The sequence below is a fragment of the Cryptotermes secundus genome, unplaced genomic scaffold (genome assembly GCF_002891405.2).
Source record: "Cryptotermes secundus unplaced genomic scaffold, Csec_1.0 scaffold1276, whole genome shotgun sequence".
Lineage (NCBI taxonomy): Eukaryota > Metazoa > Arthropoda > Insecta > Blattodea > Kalotermitidae > Cryptotermes > Cryptotermes secundus.
Genome location: NW_019740668.1, coordinates 227,228 through 247,345, shown reverse-complemented (window position 1 = coordinate 247,345; position 20,118 = coordinate 227,228). Strand labels below are relative to the sequence as shown.

The 20,118-nt window shown below is 48.8% G+C and overlaps 1 protein-coding gene across 2 annotated transcripts in view; it reads right to left on the bottom strand.

Moving 5' to 3' along the window:
• LOC111872576 overlaps window positions 1–20,118 on the bottom strand; it is a 37,064-nt gene that overhangs the window by 13,268 nt on the left and 3,678 nt on the right. For both annotated transcript variants that reach the window (XM_023866628.2, XM_023866630.1), the window contains exons 2-8: window positions 11,298–12,411; window positions 7,708–8,196; window positions 5,041–5,180; window positions 4,563–4,693; window positions 4,293–4,443; window positions 2,782–2,964; window positions 2,240–2,397 (exon numbers count right to left, since the gene is read on the bottom strand). In XM_023866628.2, the coding sequence (XP_023722396.1) occupies window positions 2,240–2,397; window positions 2,782–2,964; window positions 4,293–4,443; window positions 4,563–4,693; window positions 5,041–5,180; window positions 7,708–8,196; window positions 11,298–12,411 (2,366 nt within the window). The remainder of the gene's footprint in view (window positions 1–2,239; window positions 2,398–2,781; window positions 2,965–4,292; window positions 4,444–4,562; window positions 4,694–5,040; window positions 5,181–7,707; window positions 8,197–11,297; window positions 12,412–20,118) is intronic.

The following is a 20,118-nucleotide window of genomic DNA, read 5'->3' as shown; positions in this document are numbered from 1 at the left end:
ATGACGAGTTGCCAAAAGGGAGCTATGACAATATGTCAGGGGGTAGTTCCCACCATAGAGATGACAGACGATAAGTAGAGGCGGGTCAGACCCGGCACGCCTGCTCTACGCCAATAATAAGAGGTGACGAGGATGAAAGGGCCAGCAAACAGTGACGCTCGACTACCGCACTACCGGCCCTTGGTACTTACATCACCTCTCTTAGGACATATAATAGATGGTGGTAGCTTTAAGTAAGGAAGGAAGCCCCGAAATAGGAGAATCCTAGCTGAGGGTAAGCTAGGATTATGGTGTTAACTCCTTACAGTGTAAGCTGTGGTGGCAAGGAGGGGTGCCTCCACGCCCCCTGCACCACAGCGTTACAAGTGGTGGCAGAGGAGGGATACCTCCACGCCCCCTGCCACCACGGCGTTACAAGTGGTGGCAGCGGAGGGATACCTCCACGCCCCCCTGCCACCACGGCGTTACACAGACTAAGTTATTTTCACCCTGCAACTTTAAATCCAAATTGTTCATATGGTTCACCAGATCAGCAAAAATGCTAACTTCCAAAGCCACTCGGTATCTGATAAAAGTGGTTGTGAATAATATTAATATTGGCATAATATGGAATATCAATATATTTTAAACACAATCTTAATTAATGAATTTGAAATCTATGAACAAGTATTTTTTTTACCCGTACTCATTGGAAAATTAGTTCAATTGGCGCATTTCTGCACAATTCTTTCGCGGGCTGGATAAAATCACATCGCAGGCCATATGTGGCCCGCGAGCCATAGTTTGGAGACCCTTGGTCTAGAGCATTACCCCTGTGACAACTGACTGTGTTACCAGAATTCTTGTACGTTCTGATGGAGGCAGCAGATTCCTCTGAAACACTGGTAACCATGCTGACCAGGCTACACACTTTCACATGCCAGAACGGAGTAACCTTAACAGACTATAAATGGTACAAACTTTTCTTACGAAACTTGTCAGCATGCAGAATATTCTTACAGAAACCTGCAGAAGAAAACTTGTGTTCTGGAAGAAGACTAACAGTGGGCTTAAGAGTTGGATGGAACTGCAATGTATAGCAGGTTTCACATTACCAGGAGGGCTGATGCCGAAACCAGGATGTGATGTGTACGTGTCCCCTAGATCAAGAGACTGTCAGGCAACATATTCACAGAGACTCGTGAGGCATCATCCAGCACAAGAGACATCCACTGGTTTCACTGTATCAAGGTGATGGGAAGAGGTCCCATGCAACGACTGAACCTGCCTGTCGAGCGGGAGAGCTCCAGACTTACAGATTTGGAAAATGCTACGTTCAAATTTCACCCAGGACACTGGCAATCTTGACAGAAGCCTTCATGGTTTTCCTCAGTTCCTACAGGCATATGCCAAAATGGCACCTCAATTAGGCCATAACCGCTTTCTCCCAAGCCCTTTCCAATTCATCATTCATCCTAGCATCCAACACTGTACAGCCTCGATATGCCCCGTCAGCTGTCTAGTCCTTGTCACGCAAATATTGGGAGCAGATGAGTGACACTAGGGACAAGCACTTCTGGTTGGATGTGCACCCAACAGCAGGCAAAGAGGGGGAGCTATCACCCCCACAACCCATGGGGTTTCTTTCTGTGTTCTCAGTGCCTCAGTACATTTGCCCCCAACCCTCCATATCTTGGATTTATCGCAGTGGGAGTGCTGTTTTTTTCAGTGTAAGTCTCCTGACAGTGCACCATACTGCCCTCTGCACATATGGCCTGCAGTAATGATATGAGTTCACTGTGACAACTCTGCTTACTCCTTGTGAGGTGAATGAGTGAAAGTAACACTCTTCATTTTATGTGCAGTTGCCTTGAAGAACACAACATGCGCACATAAGCATATGCACTGCTCCTTACTATCCATCTTTTTGTGGGTTATTTTAAAACACTGTCAGAAGCCAGAACTACATAGCATAAAATGATAGGATGGCAGATGAATGCTGAATCGGCCAGGATTTGGGAGTGATTGTAATCTAACCATGGTAGTACCCTGGCATGTGCTTGAAGGGACTGAGGAAAACCATTAAGAACCTTAGAAATGATGGCCAGTTCCATGGCTGAGATTCAAAACGAGGACCTCTTGCATACAAGTCTAGAGTGACTCATTTCTGTTAAGTGACGTTGACAATGTTTATGTTTGCAAATTATGCAGTCATAATTGTAATAACAGAGAATCAATATATGTAGTGTCCAGCACTCACCTTGGTGTTCAGGAAGAATTCATCCCACACAGTCTGTGGGAACACTTGGTGTGACGTGTTGGTAGGCGTGAGTCCCAACAGCTTCGTGCTCAGTACCAGTGTCCCGAACACGGGGAACAGTGAGAACACGTACACAACCTTCCCGTATGACTTGAGGCCTGGCAGCAAATAAGACACAAGGTTCCACTCTTGCCACAGCTGTTGGCAAACATGAGAGTCTGCGGATAGGTAAGACAGGGGCAGGGGCTACTCTCTTCGTCTCCATCGTGTTCAGGCTGGGCCTGGGTCCAGGGTCAACAGGACTAGAAGTGGTTGGAATGTGAAGCTGACAATGCAGTTACATCTTGTGTTACGGTATGGAGCTTCAGTCAGACTAACACACATGCCCTGAAGAGGTAGCATATTAACACAAGCACTCTGCAAAACAAAGCAATCTGGCAGATGGTTAAACCATCTGAGGGAAACTTACTGCCTCCTTATTCAAGGACAAATTCTACACAGCATTACACCCAAATAAAAAGTGATCTCAAGCCTTAGCATACCTTTGCTGAGGGAAACAAAGACAATCATCCACACGACAGCCAGGTTGAATGCCACCTGGAACTTGACATGTCCAAATGAGCTCTCAGGCATCTCCACATTGTGGCGCTGAAGGACAATACTATTGAAGTAATCTGGTACCGTCTCTTCGAGTTTCCACGATATATTCTTCACCATATCAGCTCCTACAAGAAATCCACTCCCCATTAACCTCTACTGCGCAAACATTGCACTGGCGATGTGGGGCCGTTTACTGCTTTGTTAGTTTGATACTGATACCATTACCCTGTCACTAGTATCACAGTAACAAGCTACTTGATAAAGGTTCTGTTCTCTTGCCTTGGAGGGGCCACTCTCAGACCACTGCTGGGTCCATTACATGCCCTTGGTCATGCTAGGCCTCTTCAAAGAGCCCTGACTTTCTTGCTAGAGTAAGGTAAAAGGTAAAGTTGTCCCTGGGCTTAACTAATTAAGCATTACGCCATGAAGGCGTATGGGGGAGTGGATGTATAGATTCACATTCCCTTAACCTCAGCACTAGCTGGAGGTGAGTGGTCAGCTTCACACCCTGGCTACTTTACCCCCAGGGAAAGAGCACATGGTAACAATTAGATAGTGGGTTGGGTGGACTCCAGAGCCTGTCTGGACAATGTGGAGGACAGAAAATCTTGACTCTAACAGGACTCAAACTCCGACCCCTCAGTCATCCATCCCATATCCAGTTGCTGTAACTCCTGATATGGCCAGAGGATTCCTCCACCTGTCCACACCTGGCACTCTTTTGGGGGCCCACAATATGTAAGTGCTGCCTCAATGTACAGTGTGACTAGCCTACAGCACTTCCTGCCCAGCTAGTAAGTCCCTAGACAGTTTACAGTGAAAGTTAAACTTGCAGAAACTTCATATCACTATTCCCTGCCATCAGTAAGAGCACATGGTGTTCATGCAAAATTCTGGGGTGCATACACCAGTCAGATTTCATATGGTGATACATGAGCAGAAAAAATGGAAAATTTCTGAGGACATTTTTATGTTGAATGTTAAATAAGAAAATGGTGACCATCTGAAATATGTAACTACAGTTAGCTATAGCTTGAGGTGCATTTCCAATGAAACTGCAATTATGAACTGAGAAGTCAACTGTAAGAATCATTTATAAAAGATAAGCATGGAGCATTACTGGAATGATACTTGGTATAGGAAATTCAAGTTCCTGGTGACCACTCTTCCTCATTGCTACTTTAAGTGTATTATACAGAGACTGAACCTGAGCCTGACATGGGGAGACGCTGGTGACTAGGTGCCTGAACTACGGCACGGCAGGGAACGACCACATATGTGAACGTTTAGGTTATAGCTGACATCTCAGAGGTAAACTTGTACATATGCACAAAATATTTACTAGCTGAATATTTCGATTGGCCCATCTACACACATGCTCAAGCTATTAATATTATGAGTGGCCCATCTACACAGATGTTGGAGCTGCTATACCATTGCTACCTACTCTTACCTTCTCGGTATAAATCATATGGTTCAGCCCACCGATAGCTGTCCTGCTTTGTGATGAAGGAGTCCCTAAAGTAGATGAACATCCAGGACACCCCAACAATACTGTAGATACCAATGAGCGCCTGCGATACCAGCAGAGCAACGCCAATACCCTGAGAGCAAATTATGTTATCTTTATTTCTGTAATTTTCTGCTTTCTGGAGCTATCCCACATCTGCATCCAAACACAGCATCAAAATGACAGGCCAAGTTTTGCACCCATAGAACTCACCTGGAAGATGGGAGATATGCGCCACATGTCCATGACACCAGCAGCAAGGCACTGACCAAGGCAGGTGTGCAGGGTGAACAGCGGGATCCCAATCACCATTGTGAGCAAGAGAAACTGAACAATGAAGGTGGCTGCAACACAAGCAATTGAATGTGTCCATAGAAGCATCTGGTCCCTGGTTCAGCAACTGAACACATACACACACATCCAGCCCCTTTGTCAACCACTGAACACATCAACATAAGCATTCTATTCATATTAGCAACTGAACATATTGGCAAACACAAACTTCACCCTGTTCAGCAACTGAACACACATCCTGCCCCTTCTTCAGAAACTGAACACATCTACACACATACATCCTGCCCCTTGTTCAGCAACCGAACACAATGACACACAAGCATCCTGTCCCTTGTTCAGAAGCTGAACAAGCCAACGCATGCACATCACATCCCGGGTTCAGCAAATGAACACTTACCTCCGAAGTGAATGCTGAGAATGGCAAAGCGGCTGATATTGAAGAGCCCAAGGGTGCAGCCCAGCGTGGCCAGCATAGAGCTCAAGCTGTGGGGCCAGGTTCCCAGTGGGGTGCTCTGCATCTCAGGCTCACTGTTCTGCCTGCAACACAGGATTCCTGGTTGTCCTTAGAATCCTCGGGAAAATAATTCTATTTTTACAAGCATCCTCCATTGTGACAAAACATTGGCAGTTGAGCAGCATGATGGAACAACAAATTTATTCTCTGGGTACTGAAAGCTGCAGGTTAACTGCTCACATTAGTTCCATGCAAGGGGCAAGAATATGTAGAGTTTCGTCTTCATGACCCCTATATGGGTTCGTTTTTCATGTCAGGAAGTAGCCTACACTGGGTCCAGCGGTAGGATGACTGGAAAGGATTTGGTAGAAATCGATTGTGGCGTAATCGGGGTACTATTATGGCATTCGCCTGGATAAACCGTGGAAAACCACGAAAAACAACACTGAGAATAGCCGACGTCCCGGGCGAGATTCGAAACGACCACCTCCTGGATATGAGTCTATAGCGTTACCGCTATGCCAGCCCGCCCTGTTTACGCGTTCACGTCGCGACGTGCAGCTGTACACTGACGGTTGCCATGGCGACAGCGTGGGCGCGCCGTATCGACCGACCGAGCTGCCTGTGGTCAGTTGTTACCCAATTCAAAAGGTTCGTCACTGTTCCTCATATCGCTAATATCAGTTTTAATATTATCCTGTTGTCTACGCCTCGGTCTAAGTCGTGGGGAGTGGCGTCCTCAGAAACCGGGGGCGGGAGGAAGGCTCTGACGGTTGAAAGGCCTCTCAGTCTCAGGGGGAGACCTACTGGCAGGCCTCGGTCTTTCTGTCACACAGTCTGCAGCATTTAGGGGCACCGAAACATCTGTATCCTTCGCAACATGCCGAAGGTACGCGATATTCGCTACGCACTGCTCGCTTTCCACGTCAATGTCGCAATCTGCAGCAGCCGAAACCTTAAGGAAGGAACAAGACTCAAATCACGAAATTAAAATTTTCTTGTGTAATGAAATACGATAGGCTGGGAATGTGGCCCCAGCCCACTGTAACCGGCCATCCGGTCACGCAGTTCCCGCATAACTTGTGCAGTTGTACAAGTGATTTTCAATAAACCGCGAGGCAACATGTAACAAAGTCAACAAAGTTACAGTTTTCAGGTCAAAAGGTCAGGGGTTCTACTTCCGGCAGAGGCATATACAGTAGCGTGAAAAGAGGTAACATTTGTAATGGCTTATTTAAAAACATTTCCTCGACTCTTTTGATTATTATTTAGCATCGAACAGTAAAATGGATGTAAATGGTTCATACAGAAGGAACTGGAATGAAGAGGCCATGGCCTATTGTAATGTATTAGCCAATCAATGACCTGGAAGCATTAAGGAATGTGGTGCCAGTAGGTCTCAGGGCCGGCAGTTGAACCCGGATCCTCCAGACACAAACACTGCGAATAATATACTTGTACATCGTGTAGCAGCAAAACGTATGACCGTCAGACATTAAAGGGAGGCAGCATCACACATCACTGCCAGCTGCATTCAACTGTTTCTTTGGCAGCGAAATAATGCATTCCGAGATATTGTGCTGTTGCCCGTGAGGACTCAACGAAGACACTATACAACGCGCAGTATGGCAGAAGTGACATGAAAGGTCCGGGTTCGTGCAAGTCACCTGGTGGCGGCCAGCCTCGTCCCAGGAATTTTGCAGCAGTGGTGTCTCAGGCTCCAGCTGCTGGACTACGCTTATGATATGAATCTAGTAGGTGATAACATAGATACCATAAAGAAAAACACAGAAACTGTAATTGAGGCTAGTAAGGTGGTTGGTCTTGAAGTAACGCAGAGAAAATTACGTATATGTTGTCGTCTCATTACCACAATGCGGGGCAAAATCATAACATAAAGATAAGCAACATATCCTTTGAAAATGTGGCACAGTTAAAATATTTGGGAACAACAGTAACACATCAAAATTTAATTCAGGAGGAAATTAAGAGCAGATGGAATCTGGGTATAAAGAGGAGCTTCATAACTTTTACTCTTCGCCAAGTATAATTAGAATGATCAGGTCAAGGAGGATGAGATGGACAGAGCATGCAGAGGAATGCATATAGGATTTTTTTTTTTCAGTGAACGCATCCTGTTGTGTAGCATTTATTTCTTACTGAAAACCGTCATAACTCAACAATCAATAATTTGACATGCTATTCAATAATGAAAAGTTTAATGTATTTGCCTGATGACGGCCTTTTGAAGGCCGAAACATGTAGCAAAAGTATCTCCTAGAGCTACTTACACGTATTATTCATTGTTGTGTTATGACGGTTTTCAGTAAGAAATAATGCATATAGGATATTGGTGGGAAAGTCAGAAGGAATGAACCATTAGGAAGACCTATACGTAGGTGGGTGCATAATATTAAAATGGATCTTAGAGATTATAGGAGGGGGTGGTATGTACTGGATTGATCTAGCTCAGGATAGGGACCAGTGGAGGGCTCTTGTGAACACGGTAGTGAACCTTTGGGTTCCATACAATTCTGGGAAATTCTTGAGTAGCTGGGCGACTGGAGGCTTCTCAAGAAAGGTTCAGCTCCACTAGCGTCACATTCATACCTGGTGCTCGTGCCGATGCTCACCGTCTCGGCGCCACTGTCGGTACCCTGTTCGGCCCCAGAAGTCCGCGCCCCTTCACTGGCACTAGAGAGGTCCTCCTCGTCTGAGCTGGGGGTCGCCACAGCGACGGGCTCGGTAGCTTGTGTCAGGTTGGCGGCACTGCCGTTCAGGATGGTAGCAGTGTAGCTACTGTACCGCCGGGGGAAGTCTCGTCTCACGCGCGAACCACCGCCTCCGGGGGCGGAGCTCGGGCGGCGGTTGTTGTTGGCCAGGATGTCGAGGACGGTATCGGGTGTGGCAAGGGGTCCCAGACGGGTGCTAGGATTGTCGAGGGACCCTCCTGGAGGGTCAGATAGGCGGAAGGGCCGTACGCGACGCATGGACGCCCGTAGCCAGGCGCTGTGCGGTCGCGGTGACTCGTCATGGCGCGTGCGCAGGTCACTGGCGCGTGCTTCCAGTGTTGCCAGCCAGCTCCAGTCGATCTCCTCGCTGCAACAATCACGGTGTTGCCACGCAGTCAGCCTACGTTAACCTGGCTAACCAAAGTCTCAATCACGCCGAATGCCAAACTTGTTAAAAATACGTTCATCTATAATGGCGCTTCTACATAGGTTAAAATGGACTGACATAGGCCGAGGGTAGTTCGTTTCGCCCAAAGCCAGACATGCGAAGCACACCGGTCTGCTGCAAGATTCCCACGATGTGTTAAGACACAGTGCATCTGGAGCGAGGTGTACTCCAGTGGAGTATACAAATCTTCCAAATACATTGCTTTTCTGGTTTCGAGAGTCATTAATTTCAAATGACAACAGCCGAGGCAAAATAAATGCACTGGACCTAACAAACTAATTCAATGAAACAGTCCCTCAGAACCTGCCAGTCGCTCAGCCGGTTAAAAAGTTCTAGTTTTAATTAAATTCGCTGCTCAGCTTTCAGTGTGGACTCACTACTAAATTTACCAGAAATCTATCAGTTTCATATAATACCTACACACAACGCGTAAATACCGCCAATGCGACCCTCGGTGAAATGAGTATTATGACGAATAATACAAGTAGCAGTCAAGTATGCGTATGCACAACTGGGGTGGGAGGGGAAGGGACATCGTCAGAGTACGACCCGCGGGCCACGTGCTGCACACCGCGCAACAAAGGAACTGCGAACTGTAACAACGCGCAAGAAGGGCCTATGTTCACACGACGTGGCATCACGCCAGCAGCTGCGTCTGTTTGGGTCACGGTCAGCTTCTGCAGCAACGATTCATCAACTGCTGGACCTGCTGCGTGACTCTGGTGGCTTATTTAGACTCGTTCTGTGACTATCAAACCGCGCGGTTCTCAACCTGTGTAGCGCGTCTCGGAGGCCTTGCCGCTAATGCGTCTCTGTTAACCAATACGCGGTTCGAATTTCGGATATCCTGAGATCTTTCGTGCGTTTCCTCAGTCCTGCCCAGACAGTATGTTGATACGGTTTCAGTTTCGGGTAGCTCGGGCCACGTAGCGCGCAATGGCAGGGTATGGAAGGGAGCCCCAGGGGCCTCGTTTGAAAGGGCGTCTGAAGAGTTGCCAGGGCGCTTGAGCTCCTCCGCCTGAATTCTTACCTACCAGCCATTCCGCATTATATATATATATATATATATATATATATATATAGCTTTTAGAATGATCAAGTCAAGGAGGATGAGGTGGGCAGGGCATGTAGCACGAATGGGGGAGATGAAGAATGAGTATAGGATATTGGTGGGAAAGCCAGAAGGAAATATACCACAGGGAAGACCAAGGCGTACGTGGGTGGACAATATTAGAATGGATCGTAGAGAGACAGGATGGGATGATGGATTGGATAGATCTGGCTCAGGATAGGGACCAGTGGAGGGCGCTTGTGAACACGGTAATGAACCTTCGGGTTCCATAAAATGCTGGGAAATTCTTGAGTTGCTGCAGAATTGGCGGCTTCTCCAGAAGGGCTCAGCTCCATGAGTAAGTAAGTAACAAAGAAACAAATGCCCATCGAGATGCGTGTGCTGACCGCACGAGACTTGCTCCGCTGCCAGGTGCAACCAGGTTCGACGGAAAACGTAGGCTCAGCAATTCTGACGCGTCGGGTCAGTTGTTCGAGTTTCTCGGAAACCGCAATATTTTATGAGAAAAAGTAATGAACCCGAAATGTGTGTTTCGTTCCTTTCTACAACTTCTGTTCGCTCCTACCAACAATTCGCGAGATGTGCGCTGAAACGCCCGTCAGTCTTCACGTAGTCCGTTATTGCGGTCCGATTTTAACCAAAACTGTAACATGTCTATAACGCTTTAAGGAGTCGGTATAGCAACCGGCTACGGGCTGGACAGCCCGGGTTAGATTCCCGGCAGTGCAAGATACTTTTCTCTTCTCCACGTCGTCCAGACCGGCTGTGGGGCCCACCCAATTTCTTATCAAATGGGTAAAGGCTCTAAAGCGGCCGTGGCGTGAAGCTGACCGCTCAACTCCATCTAGTGCCGAGGTCGTGAATGGTAAACCTATACCTCCACTCCCCCCTACGTCTTCATGGCACAGTGCTTAATTAATCAAACACGGGAATTTTTTCTTCTTGCTACCAATTTCAGTGCAACTGTTCAATCATAATTTTCGCGAAAATTCTTTCAGCGGTTCCCGAGTTGTTACATATGAAAACAAGTGCAGGCGTACAGCCAGGTGCGCTGAAGTCGGTAGCAGCTCCTGACAACTTCTCCTTCCGCCAGAAACCGATTTTTCTTGTTCGCGTCGTCGTCAGATATTCCGTTCAGGATTAATGGAAGAAGAAGAAAAGAGAGCAAACGGAACCTCCTCCAGTGAATGGTTCGTCCTTGAGTCAAGTTAGCAGCTGCCGGTAGCTGCGTACTCGAAACACATCCAAATTCGGCCGACAAACCGTAGTTAAAGAGTCCGAACAGATCTACTCTATCCCCTTAAAGTCCAGTGGTAACTATATGTAACACTGCTTTAACGCACCAAAACTCTGCATTCTGCCCACAGAGTGTATCTGTGTTCCGTGTGGTTCTCACAGTAAACAGCGACAGTTTCCCCAAACAGCATTAACCGGTTGGGCTTTGTAGTGGAGACGCGATTGCTTTCTGCAAATATATTTCCTACACGGTGTTACATGCGGTTTATTTACCCACACTCAGAGTACATACAGTAGAATGGTAAGATGATCATTGGAAAATAAACTGGAGAGGATGTGGAAAGAAGCGGTCGTGGCCTAATCCTTGGTATTATCCTGGAGTATGCCTGGAGGAACTGGGGAAAGACACGAAAATCCTGAACTAGACTCGGCTGGGATCCAAACGGGTCACCCTCCGAATACAAGCCGGCCAACTTGCTCATCGCGGCGCATACAGTGAGCCACACAGACCGTCGGCGCGACTGACCGCCAACACTGAACTATGTCTCAAACCAGCACGCGGCACTCTGGTACCGACGCATTCTGCAACCCTGGCCAGCCCCACTTCTCCCAGCTACGACAAAATCACCCGAGGCCCTATCCCTGCAGGACCTGCACGTCACCATCCAACTGTCCCGCAGTTACGGGGTTCCCTCCGAGACGTGTGACTCACCTTGATTCCCTGCTGCCGTCAACAGCAGGCGGTTCCGGAGCAGCGCCACAGTGCGTAAGTTCTGCAGCAGAATGTGGCCTGTCAGCGGGACTGGTTTCTTCTAAGAAGAGTGGTCTGTTAGCTTGTCTCAGTTCTGCAGCAGAATGGGGCCTGTCAAAGGGACTGAGTTCTGCAGAGGGCAGTAGCATGTCAGCGTGACTCAGTTCTTCGGAAGCCACTGGCCTGTCAGCGGGACTGGGTTCTTCGAAAGGGACTGATCTATCAGCATCACTATATTCTGCAGAGGGCAGAGGCATGTCAGCGCGACTCAGTTCTGCAGGGGAGAATAGTCCGTTTGGGTTTCTCAGTTCTACAGACGGCACATCATGACTCAGCTCCGTTAAGGTAAGCGGCGTATCATCGCGGTCCAATCCTACAAGCAGCAACTGTCTGCTAGGGTGACTCAGTTCCGCAGAAGAAAGTGGAGTATCAGCGTGACTCCAGTCCGCAGGAATGAGTGGTCTATCCGCGTGACGTAGTTCTCCAGGGTACCATCCTCCAGCAGCGTGATTCAGTTCTCCAGGGATGAGTGGACTGTCTGCGGGACTCACTTCTGCAGGAGACCCCAGTCTGTCTGCGGGACTCGGTTCTGCACGAGACCTCGGCCTGTCTGCGGGACTCAGTTCTGCAGGAGACCCCAGTCTGTCTGTGGGACTCGGTTCTGCAGAAGACCCCAGTCTGTCTGTGGGACTCGGTTTTGCAGAAGACCCCAGTCTGTCTGTGGGACTCGGTTCTGCAGAAGACCCCAGTCTGTCTGCGGGACTCGATTCTGCAGGAGACCTCAGTCTGTCTGCGGGACTCGATTCTGCAGGAGACTCCAATATGTCTGCGGGACTTGGTTCTCCAGGGGACCCCAGTCTGTCCGCAGGACTCGGTTCTGCGGAGGGAAGTGACTTCTCGTCCAGGAGGCACCAGTCGTCCTCGAATCCCAAGTTGACGCGGCAGCACCGGTTCAGGTCCTCTGCCAGCAGGCTTGCCAACTGAACCAGTCTCTCTTCATCGTGAAGGAAGAAGCCTTCCGCTGTGTGGGGGCTGTCCTCTGCGCCTGCTGACGCCGCCTCCATCGCCTCCAATCCTGCAACAACAGTGGATCAGACTCTGTATGAAGATCATGCTACTGTGCGTCTTATTCTAGAGCCTCGACATTTCAAATATGGCTGTCGCGCTGTAGGAGCAACAGTACTGCGAGTTGTGTGTCGAGAAACTGCAGGTTCAGATCGAACTGTGGTCAGCGGGACAATGCCTTGCTCTGCAACCCAACCTAACGATACGATGACCCCCGGAGTAACTAACTGAACCTTTTTTGTCTTCTCATCTTCTGTCTGAATACATAAAAATTAGAATATACAGAAGTGTAATTTTGCCTGTGGTTCTGTATGTGTGTGAAACTTTGTCTCTGACATTAAGGGAGGAACATAGACTGAGGGTGTTTGAGAACCGGATGTTGAAACACACCGCTGCTTAGCAACGGATATAATGTATTGTTGTCAGGCGTGTCCACCCATGCACTGCCTAGCAATGGTCGCCCTATTGTTGCGCACTCGTTGCTGTGATGTGTTTACCGGTCTGTTACCTAGCAATGAAACCCCTTCTATTGTTGGATGTTCGTTGGTTGGAACATGTTTAAGTATTCGTCTCCTAGAAGCGGCCCAATCTGTCACTATATATATGGAGATAATAGACACCCGTGTGGAGGCGGGGTCGAGTACCTCCACCGTGGCCCTGCGAGTCGGAGGCGACGAAAAGGGATGTATCAAATCTCAGACAGTAAAATATGGTCACTAATCCCACGGGACTCAGACCCGAAAAAGACTGCGCTGGCAAGGACCAGCAGCATATACAAAATACAGACCCATCCTCTCGTCAGAGAGGACGCCCCACGAAAGTAAGACTGTAACTGTCAAATAGCAATAAATATCTGGTCATTAGCCCCAGATGGGGCTCGGCACCAAGAATTACTGACTGACTGACCGTCAGTCGCAGTGTGACTTTGAATTTGACTATATATATGGCGTCGAATGGTAGAAGTGAATAACGAATTGGGAAGCATGTGAAAGGAAGCGGTCATGGCCTAACTTTATATCGCGGAATTGTGCTGGAGGGCCTCAGAAAACGACGAAAACCGTGGGCCAGAATAATCGGTGTTTCGGCCAAGATTCGAGCCAGTCACCTCACGAATACAATTCAGAAGTGTTACTTTTTGAGCAACCTCTCTCCCGCAGTAGTCCTTTTTCTAAGGCCGTTCCTGTGAAAATTCTGTGTGCAGGTACTCCTTCCCAATCCGAGCGACCGGTTGAGGGCGCCACTCTCGAAGCTGGTTCTGACACGACGGCAAGGGACAGGGCGATCATGCGTCAGCCTAGCTCTGGCAGTTTGGACCTTGCTGACGTCACGACTCCTTGTTCCGGTTACACTCGACGTCACCTTGTTGCCCCCAGAGGAACGGCCAACCGGTTGTCACCTCAGCCCACGGTATTGTGGCCTGGAGGTGTATAGTGTGTAACTAATTAAGCACAGGGACAACTTGAAAGACATGTGGAGGAGTGGAGTTAGAGCTCCACAATTGTCGACCTCGGCTCTAGATTGAATTGAGTAATCAGCTTCGCGCCCCGGCCGCTTTACCCCGGGAATATTGCTTTCGGTACCCATTGGATAGGAGGTTGGGTGTGCCCCGGAGAGAAGAAAAATCCTAGCCTTACTTGGACTCGAACCTGGGATGTCCAGCCCGTAGCCTGTCACTCGTCGCTATTCCGGCGCGTGGTTACAACACGCAAGGAAAACATATGTTCGTAATCAAACAAAACGTCCGGCTTTCTTAGAGAAAGATTTTGATTCTGAAAGTGCTGGACGTCCACTGGCTACTAAAACACCCGTCAGTACGACCGGTACTGAGTAATACATATCAATATAAAGTATTTACTTGAAGCAGTGCTGCATGTTTCAACAGCGTGAAGGCCGGTTCGAATACCTCCACCCTAGCCCTGCGAGTCGTAGGAGGCGACTGAAAGGGAACCCGGTGCCTGGGGGTATAAATGAGCCACAGAAATACAGGGACCTGGTCCTCCAGTCTGGGGGTTGGACGCAAGGCTACGACCTTGCTCTGCAAAAAAGAATACTGTTGCGAAATCCAAAGAAGTGATAACCGTATGCACCGTGACAGAATCTTCTAAGGAAGGCCATGGCTCAAAGGGGGCTGCTTTTCCAATGGTGATAATGATGATGAATATTGGAGAGTTGAAAGTGGGCTTGCGTTTGAGTTAATTGTCGTTGTCAATTGTCATAAAATGAATTCTACAGTTACACATAAAAAACTTGTTAAAATGGTGTTATGATTCCCGCATATGATTATCGACTGAAGCTGCCGTTAAGTTCTGCCACCATCCAGCAGGAAACAATATTTATCACCGTATATTCGTGCTCACAGAAATATAATGTAACCATTTTAAACTGGCGGGTTATCTCAGGTGCAGCTCCGTACTTGCATGTCTGTTTTTGCTACGTGTATGAGAAGCACATTAATGGCATTAATTTTTGCATCCTGTTGTGTACGGTGTACGATTTCAATACCCAGTTAATACCAATACACAACAGGGTGCAAAAACAAAACAAACGTCGAGTCCACTCTCCTGCATTCATGAGCATTCATACTCCCACGGCTTCCGCTGGCACGTAAGTGCGTTCGAGCCCTGCAGAGCACAAGGGTGGGGCAATGCTGGACACCGAGACAGCTCCGAAGGCTGCGTACATGGCCGTCAAGACGTTTTGCGATACGAAGGCCATCGGGTCCGATCGTGTCGCAACAAAGGCGAGACATACCGTCGTCTTGACGTTCGGCGTCACGGCGGGAAGTCTGAGCATCCAACAACGGACGTTTCGAAATGGGATGCAGAAATGTGAAAGTGCCTCCATGCGCCGCGCGATATGCGCCTCTTCGTGCCTCAACACGAGAGACGCCCGTCGGCTTGCGCGGAAACCAAACCTCGCATCGCAGTCCGGTCTCGCGATGCCTCAATGCGCATTTTTCGTGCAGTATTTCATTTGTGCAAGTAAGTAAAGCTATCCCTGCAACAGGCCGTGGAGGCCCATAGGGTTGTGAGATGTTGACCTTCCCACATTTTCTAAACAATCGGCTCATAGATGGCGGTAAGGTTGACAGCCTTATGTGCTGGCCGCCCTTTACCCCCAAGAATATTCCTGGTATTCATTTCTGTTAGAGGCTGAGTCGACCCCAGGGCCTATAGTGCGGCTGGAAGGATTATGTAACTTGAAAAAATCCACCTCATCAGGATTCGATCCCGCGACCTTCCGACTTGTAGCATAATGCCTCAACCAACTACTCTACCGCGTGCCCCCATTTTATTTGTGCATTAACTGTAAGTTTCTTGCGCCAGCTGTCTTGTTTTAGGAGCCAGGATATCGCAGTCGGTATAGCGACTGGCTACGAGCCGGACACCTGAGGGGTCGGATCTCGAGTCCCAGTAGGAGCGATATTTTTCTTCTCTCCACGTCGTTCAGACCGCCTCTGGGGCCTACCCAGCCTCCCATCCAACAATGGATGCTGGGGACTCTTTCCTGGGGGTAAAGCGGCAGGGGCGTGAAGATGTCCACTCACTTTCAACTAGTGCCTAGGTTAAGAAAATGCGTATCTATAAATCCACTGTTCCACTCGCCTTCATGGCGCTGTACTTAGTCACGCATGCGGAGAACTCGATACCTTGGCTGTCTCTGCGTGTGTTGTTGCCTAAGTTGGCAGGTACAGGGGGAAGCTGACGTCAGGTCTATAAGCCTGGCAGCAAAGTAGCTGCCCACGGGCGGCCTTTAGGTCGCGCCTCCTGCTTATCCAGTTACGGAACCAGCATGAACGTCATGCCACTGGAGGTCACATCACAGCATCAGCCAAAAGGATCCTCCTGCCAAACAACAGTTAGCTTCGACGTACCTACTGAACTCAAACACAACGCGATGCTTTCCAACCTTACCGTTCATAATACAAGAATAGCTGTTTGCTATTTGCACATGTTCACTGGCTTTGACGTTCGCTTACTGCCGATGCAACAAAAGACACTGTGCCACAAACCATTTGCTAATTGTGTCTGATGAAATATAAAAGGTAAAGTCCCTGCGTTTGATTTTTAACCACTACGGCATGAAGACGTATGGGGGTATGGAGGTATAGCTCCACCTATCTTGACCTCGGAATTAGATGGAGGTGGATGGTCAACTTCACGCCCCAGCAACTTTACCCTCGAAGAAAGGGCCCCGGTGCCCGTTAGACAGGAAGCTAGGTGGGCCCCACACCAGGTCTGCACGACGTGGAGAAAACTCTTGCTCTGCCGGCAGTCGAACTCGGGACGTCCAGCCCGTCGCTACACCGACACTTCATGGAAAAACGGTTCAAATTAAAATGTCAGATGGCAATGACACGTACATCTTGTCATGTGTCATGTCTTACTGGACGACTGCCCTTTTCAGCAGAGCCGATAAGACTTGATTTCAGGTTCACATGACGTCCGCGTCATTTCCAGTCGAAAAAATCTTCCGACGACAACAGGCGCAGGTCCTGAACACTAAATTTAATAAAGAAAATCTGACTAGAGTTTTCGAATATTGAACGTGCAGACAGCCGAATGCACACGTGGCGTGCGGTGCAAACAGCTGCCTGCAAGAGCAACGCGGACTTTCTTTTGTTAGCGGCGACCATGATCGATTTGTAAAGATCTGCGGGCAGTGCGTGTTGATTATGCTATATGCATTGCACATCAGGGACCATGGCACTGACCGCAACATTTACTGCACCCAACACGGTACAGATATAAACAGAATCAACTTGCACCGAGGGGGCAGGGCACCCTGCTTCGTATTCTGGCGGTTCCCAGTGCAAATCTCTGACACCGGCTGACGTCTTGAATGAGAGGTAGGGATGAATAGCGCTGACTTCCGGACGTCGTGTAGTCTGACTGAAAGTAGCGTTTCAGGTTTTTCGTAGTTTTCCTCATTCTCTCCAGGAAATTAAGTTCCGCCGCTTCCTTCCAGATCCTTTCAAAAGCAAAACAAACGTTAGGAGCGGGAGGCGCTACATGTGTTCCTGCAGCCACCGCGTCTAGCACCAAGCGCGCGGGTACACACGTCCTCTGACTCTTCTGGCACAGATTCAGTAGCTTCAGCAGTTCTATTTAAACCAGTTCTCAGTGCACAAACACGCGACAGGTACCAACAATCGTAACAGAATCTCTGATCCAACATTTGCCCACGTGATGAGCAGAATGAGCGGCGCCAGCAATGCTACGCGACGGTATCGGGGCCGCAACACAAGGGCGGGTCCGTCCAGCCTCCCCCAGCTCTCTCCCGCGAGAACAAGGAGAAACAGCCTTCCTACCAACTGACAAGTGCGCTGGGAACCACAACGCATCAAAACATGAAGTGTCGAAGCGCATAATTCTGAGGTGGGATAAACACTACAGGCCATGTAATGCAGAATACCAACAGATGCTTGGCATTTGCCTACAAACAATCGAGTGGCCACGGCGACTGGTTTCTGAGACAAGACGTCGACCTCAGGCATCTCTCGCAAAACGCTACGTCATGCGTCGGAAGGGGTGTGAACCGGAGGCCAGTGATGTGTTTGTGTCCGTCCCTTTATAATTAGAATGATCAAGACAAGCAGGATGAGATAGGCTAGGCATGTAGCACGAATGGGGGCGAAGAAGAAAGAATATATGATTTTGGTGGGAAAGCCAGAAGGAAAGAGACCACTAGGGAGACCAACACGTAGGTGTGAGGATAATATCAATATGGGTCTTAGAGGGGTATGATGGGGTGGTATGGACTTGATTGATCTCGCGTTGGATAAGGACCAGCGGTGGGCTCTTGTGAACACGGCAATGAACCTTCGAGTTCAGTAAAATGTTCGGAAATTCTTGAGTAGCTGAGCGACTGGCGGCTTATCAAGAACGGCTGACCTCCACGGAGTTAGTTAGTTGTGTCCTGGAACAACGACACTGATATAGTTCGAAACCTGTATGACAAACTCATACCAAATGTTACTGTGCTCCTGCTTTAGTGCCACTCATTTTAATAACATCTCTACTCACAGAACTTCTGCGCATACCTTTTAAGGATCCACAAATCTCGGTGGAACCTAGCCCAGTATCATCGCGCACGGCATTGAGGCGCGCGTTACTGAACGGAGAGGGTCACACTTCGAAGGCGTCCATCTACAGACGCCAGCAAACTGGCTCTGTCTTATGAGAACGTGTCGGCACATCTGAACATGGCTTCCCAGCGTCATGCCACAAGCGGCTACAGACAGAGGCACACGTGACGGTGAAGCGAAGGGGGCATTTCTGCAACTTCCGTTGCGAATGCAAAATAAAATGGGGGAGCCAGAAAGAAAAAATGGGGAAGCAACAGAGGAAGGAACCAAAGATAAATGGAAGATAGAGATCGCACGAGTAGAGACAGAAGTGCTCACCGGAAGGCGGGCTGTAGGGTAGAAGAAGAGGATTCAAATTTAGACGCAAAGAAACCGAGACTTATGAAGACAATGAAAGCGCTGCTTCGAACAGTTCTGTGTTACTGGAGCTGGTCTAAAGAGCATAAACCTTGCAAGGGAGATGGCAGGAAACAAAATGAAAGGACAACGAAGCAAAGGCACGAACAGTGCAAGAAATAAAGAAGATTGACGGACGGACAAGGGAGGGGCAGCGTGCCGTGACTCCGTTAGCTGGACGCGTCGCGACGTACAGCTCCATCGGGTGGCTAAGGCTTTCGGCACGTTTCACAAAGTGCGCGACGTATACATCAGAACATGGGCATCTGCCCCCTCCCCCTGGGGGCATTTTTGAAAAAGAAAGAAGAAGAAGAAAAAAAAGGAAAAACACAATTGCAAGGATTAAGGACCTATGTTGAACATTAATACGTGAAACTGAAACGACTTCTTCGTGTTCATACTATAATCTTGAATACGAAGGGCGTTAGATAAAGCTGTAACTGCTTAAAGCATGTCTCTAAGCAAATGTTATGGCTATTCTCCACCCCAGAGGAATCTCCTGCCCCCGTCTTCAGGATAGAAGAATAAACCTTCTGTCGTATTCGCGGGATGCGAACCACATACTGGGAATCTAGAAAACTGTCAAAATTATTAGTTTAGTGATATCTATAAATTTCTGCTGTCGTCTGGTATGTGCCGCCGTGTAGTCTGGTAGAAAGTGAACAAGATTTCGAAAGACGCCTTCTCCCTCGCTCTCTGAGGGCAGGGAACACAGCCTTCCATTGGTCCGCTTGCAAGACCTTTCCCTTTCCTCGTTTTCCTGCGTGGCCTGGTCTTCTACCCTGAAGATGGCAATTTTCTATCGGACTGAGCCATGCAGTGGCTCCGGTATGACGTCATGGGCTTCCAGCCCCTTGATCGAGGTTCTTAAACTTATCCCCCACCCCATCCCCATGCGGGACTGGGTCACGTGGTGTTGCCCTCTCCCCTCCTTTCTACCCCTGGGAGCCTTGCTTGGAAGTTAATTCGAGTTGGGAGTTCAGTTCTGGTTATGGATCCATAGGGCCTTGCTCGCGGCGCCGAGCCAGCCGGAGCGACTGTCAAATTCCTGTTCGGCTGGGAGTCCAAATTTGGTTTCGGCAAGTACTGGGCTGGTTCGCGGCCGACGAGATCGCCCGCGGTCGCCCGTCGTTGGGTTTGTAGGACGGCGGCGACTCGTACCAGTTTGGTTAAATCTGTTTTTATAATTTATATTGTGTATTTAGTTTAGACTCAGCCTGTGGCCCGGCTATA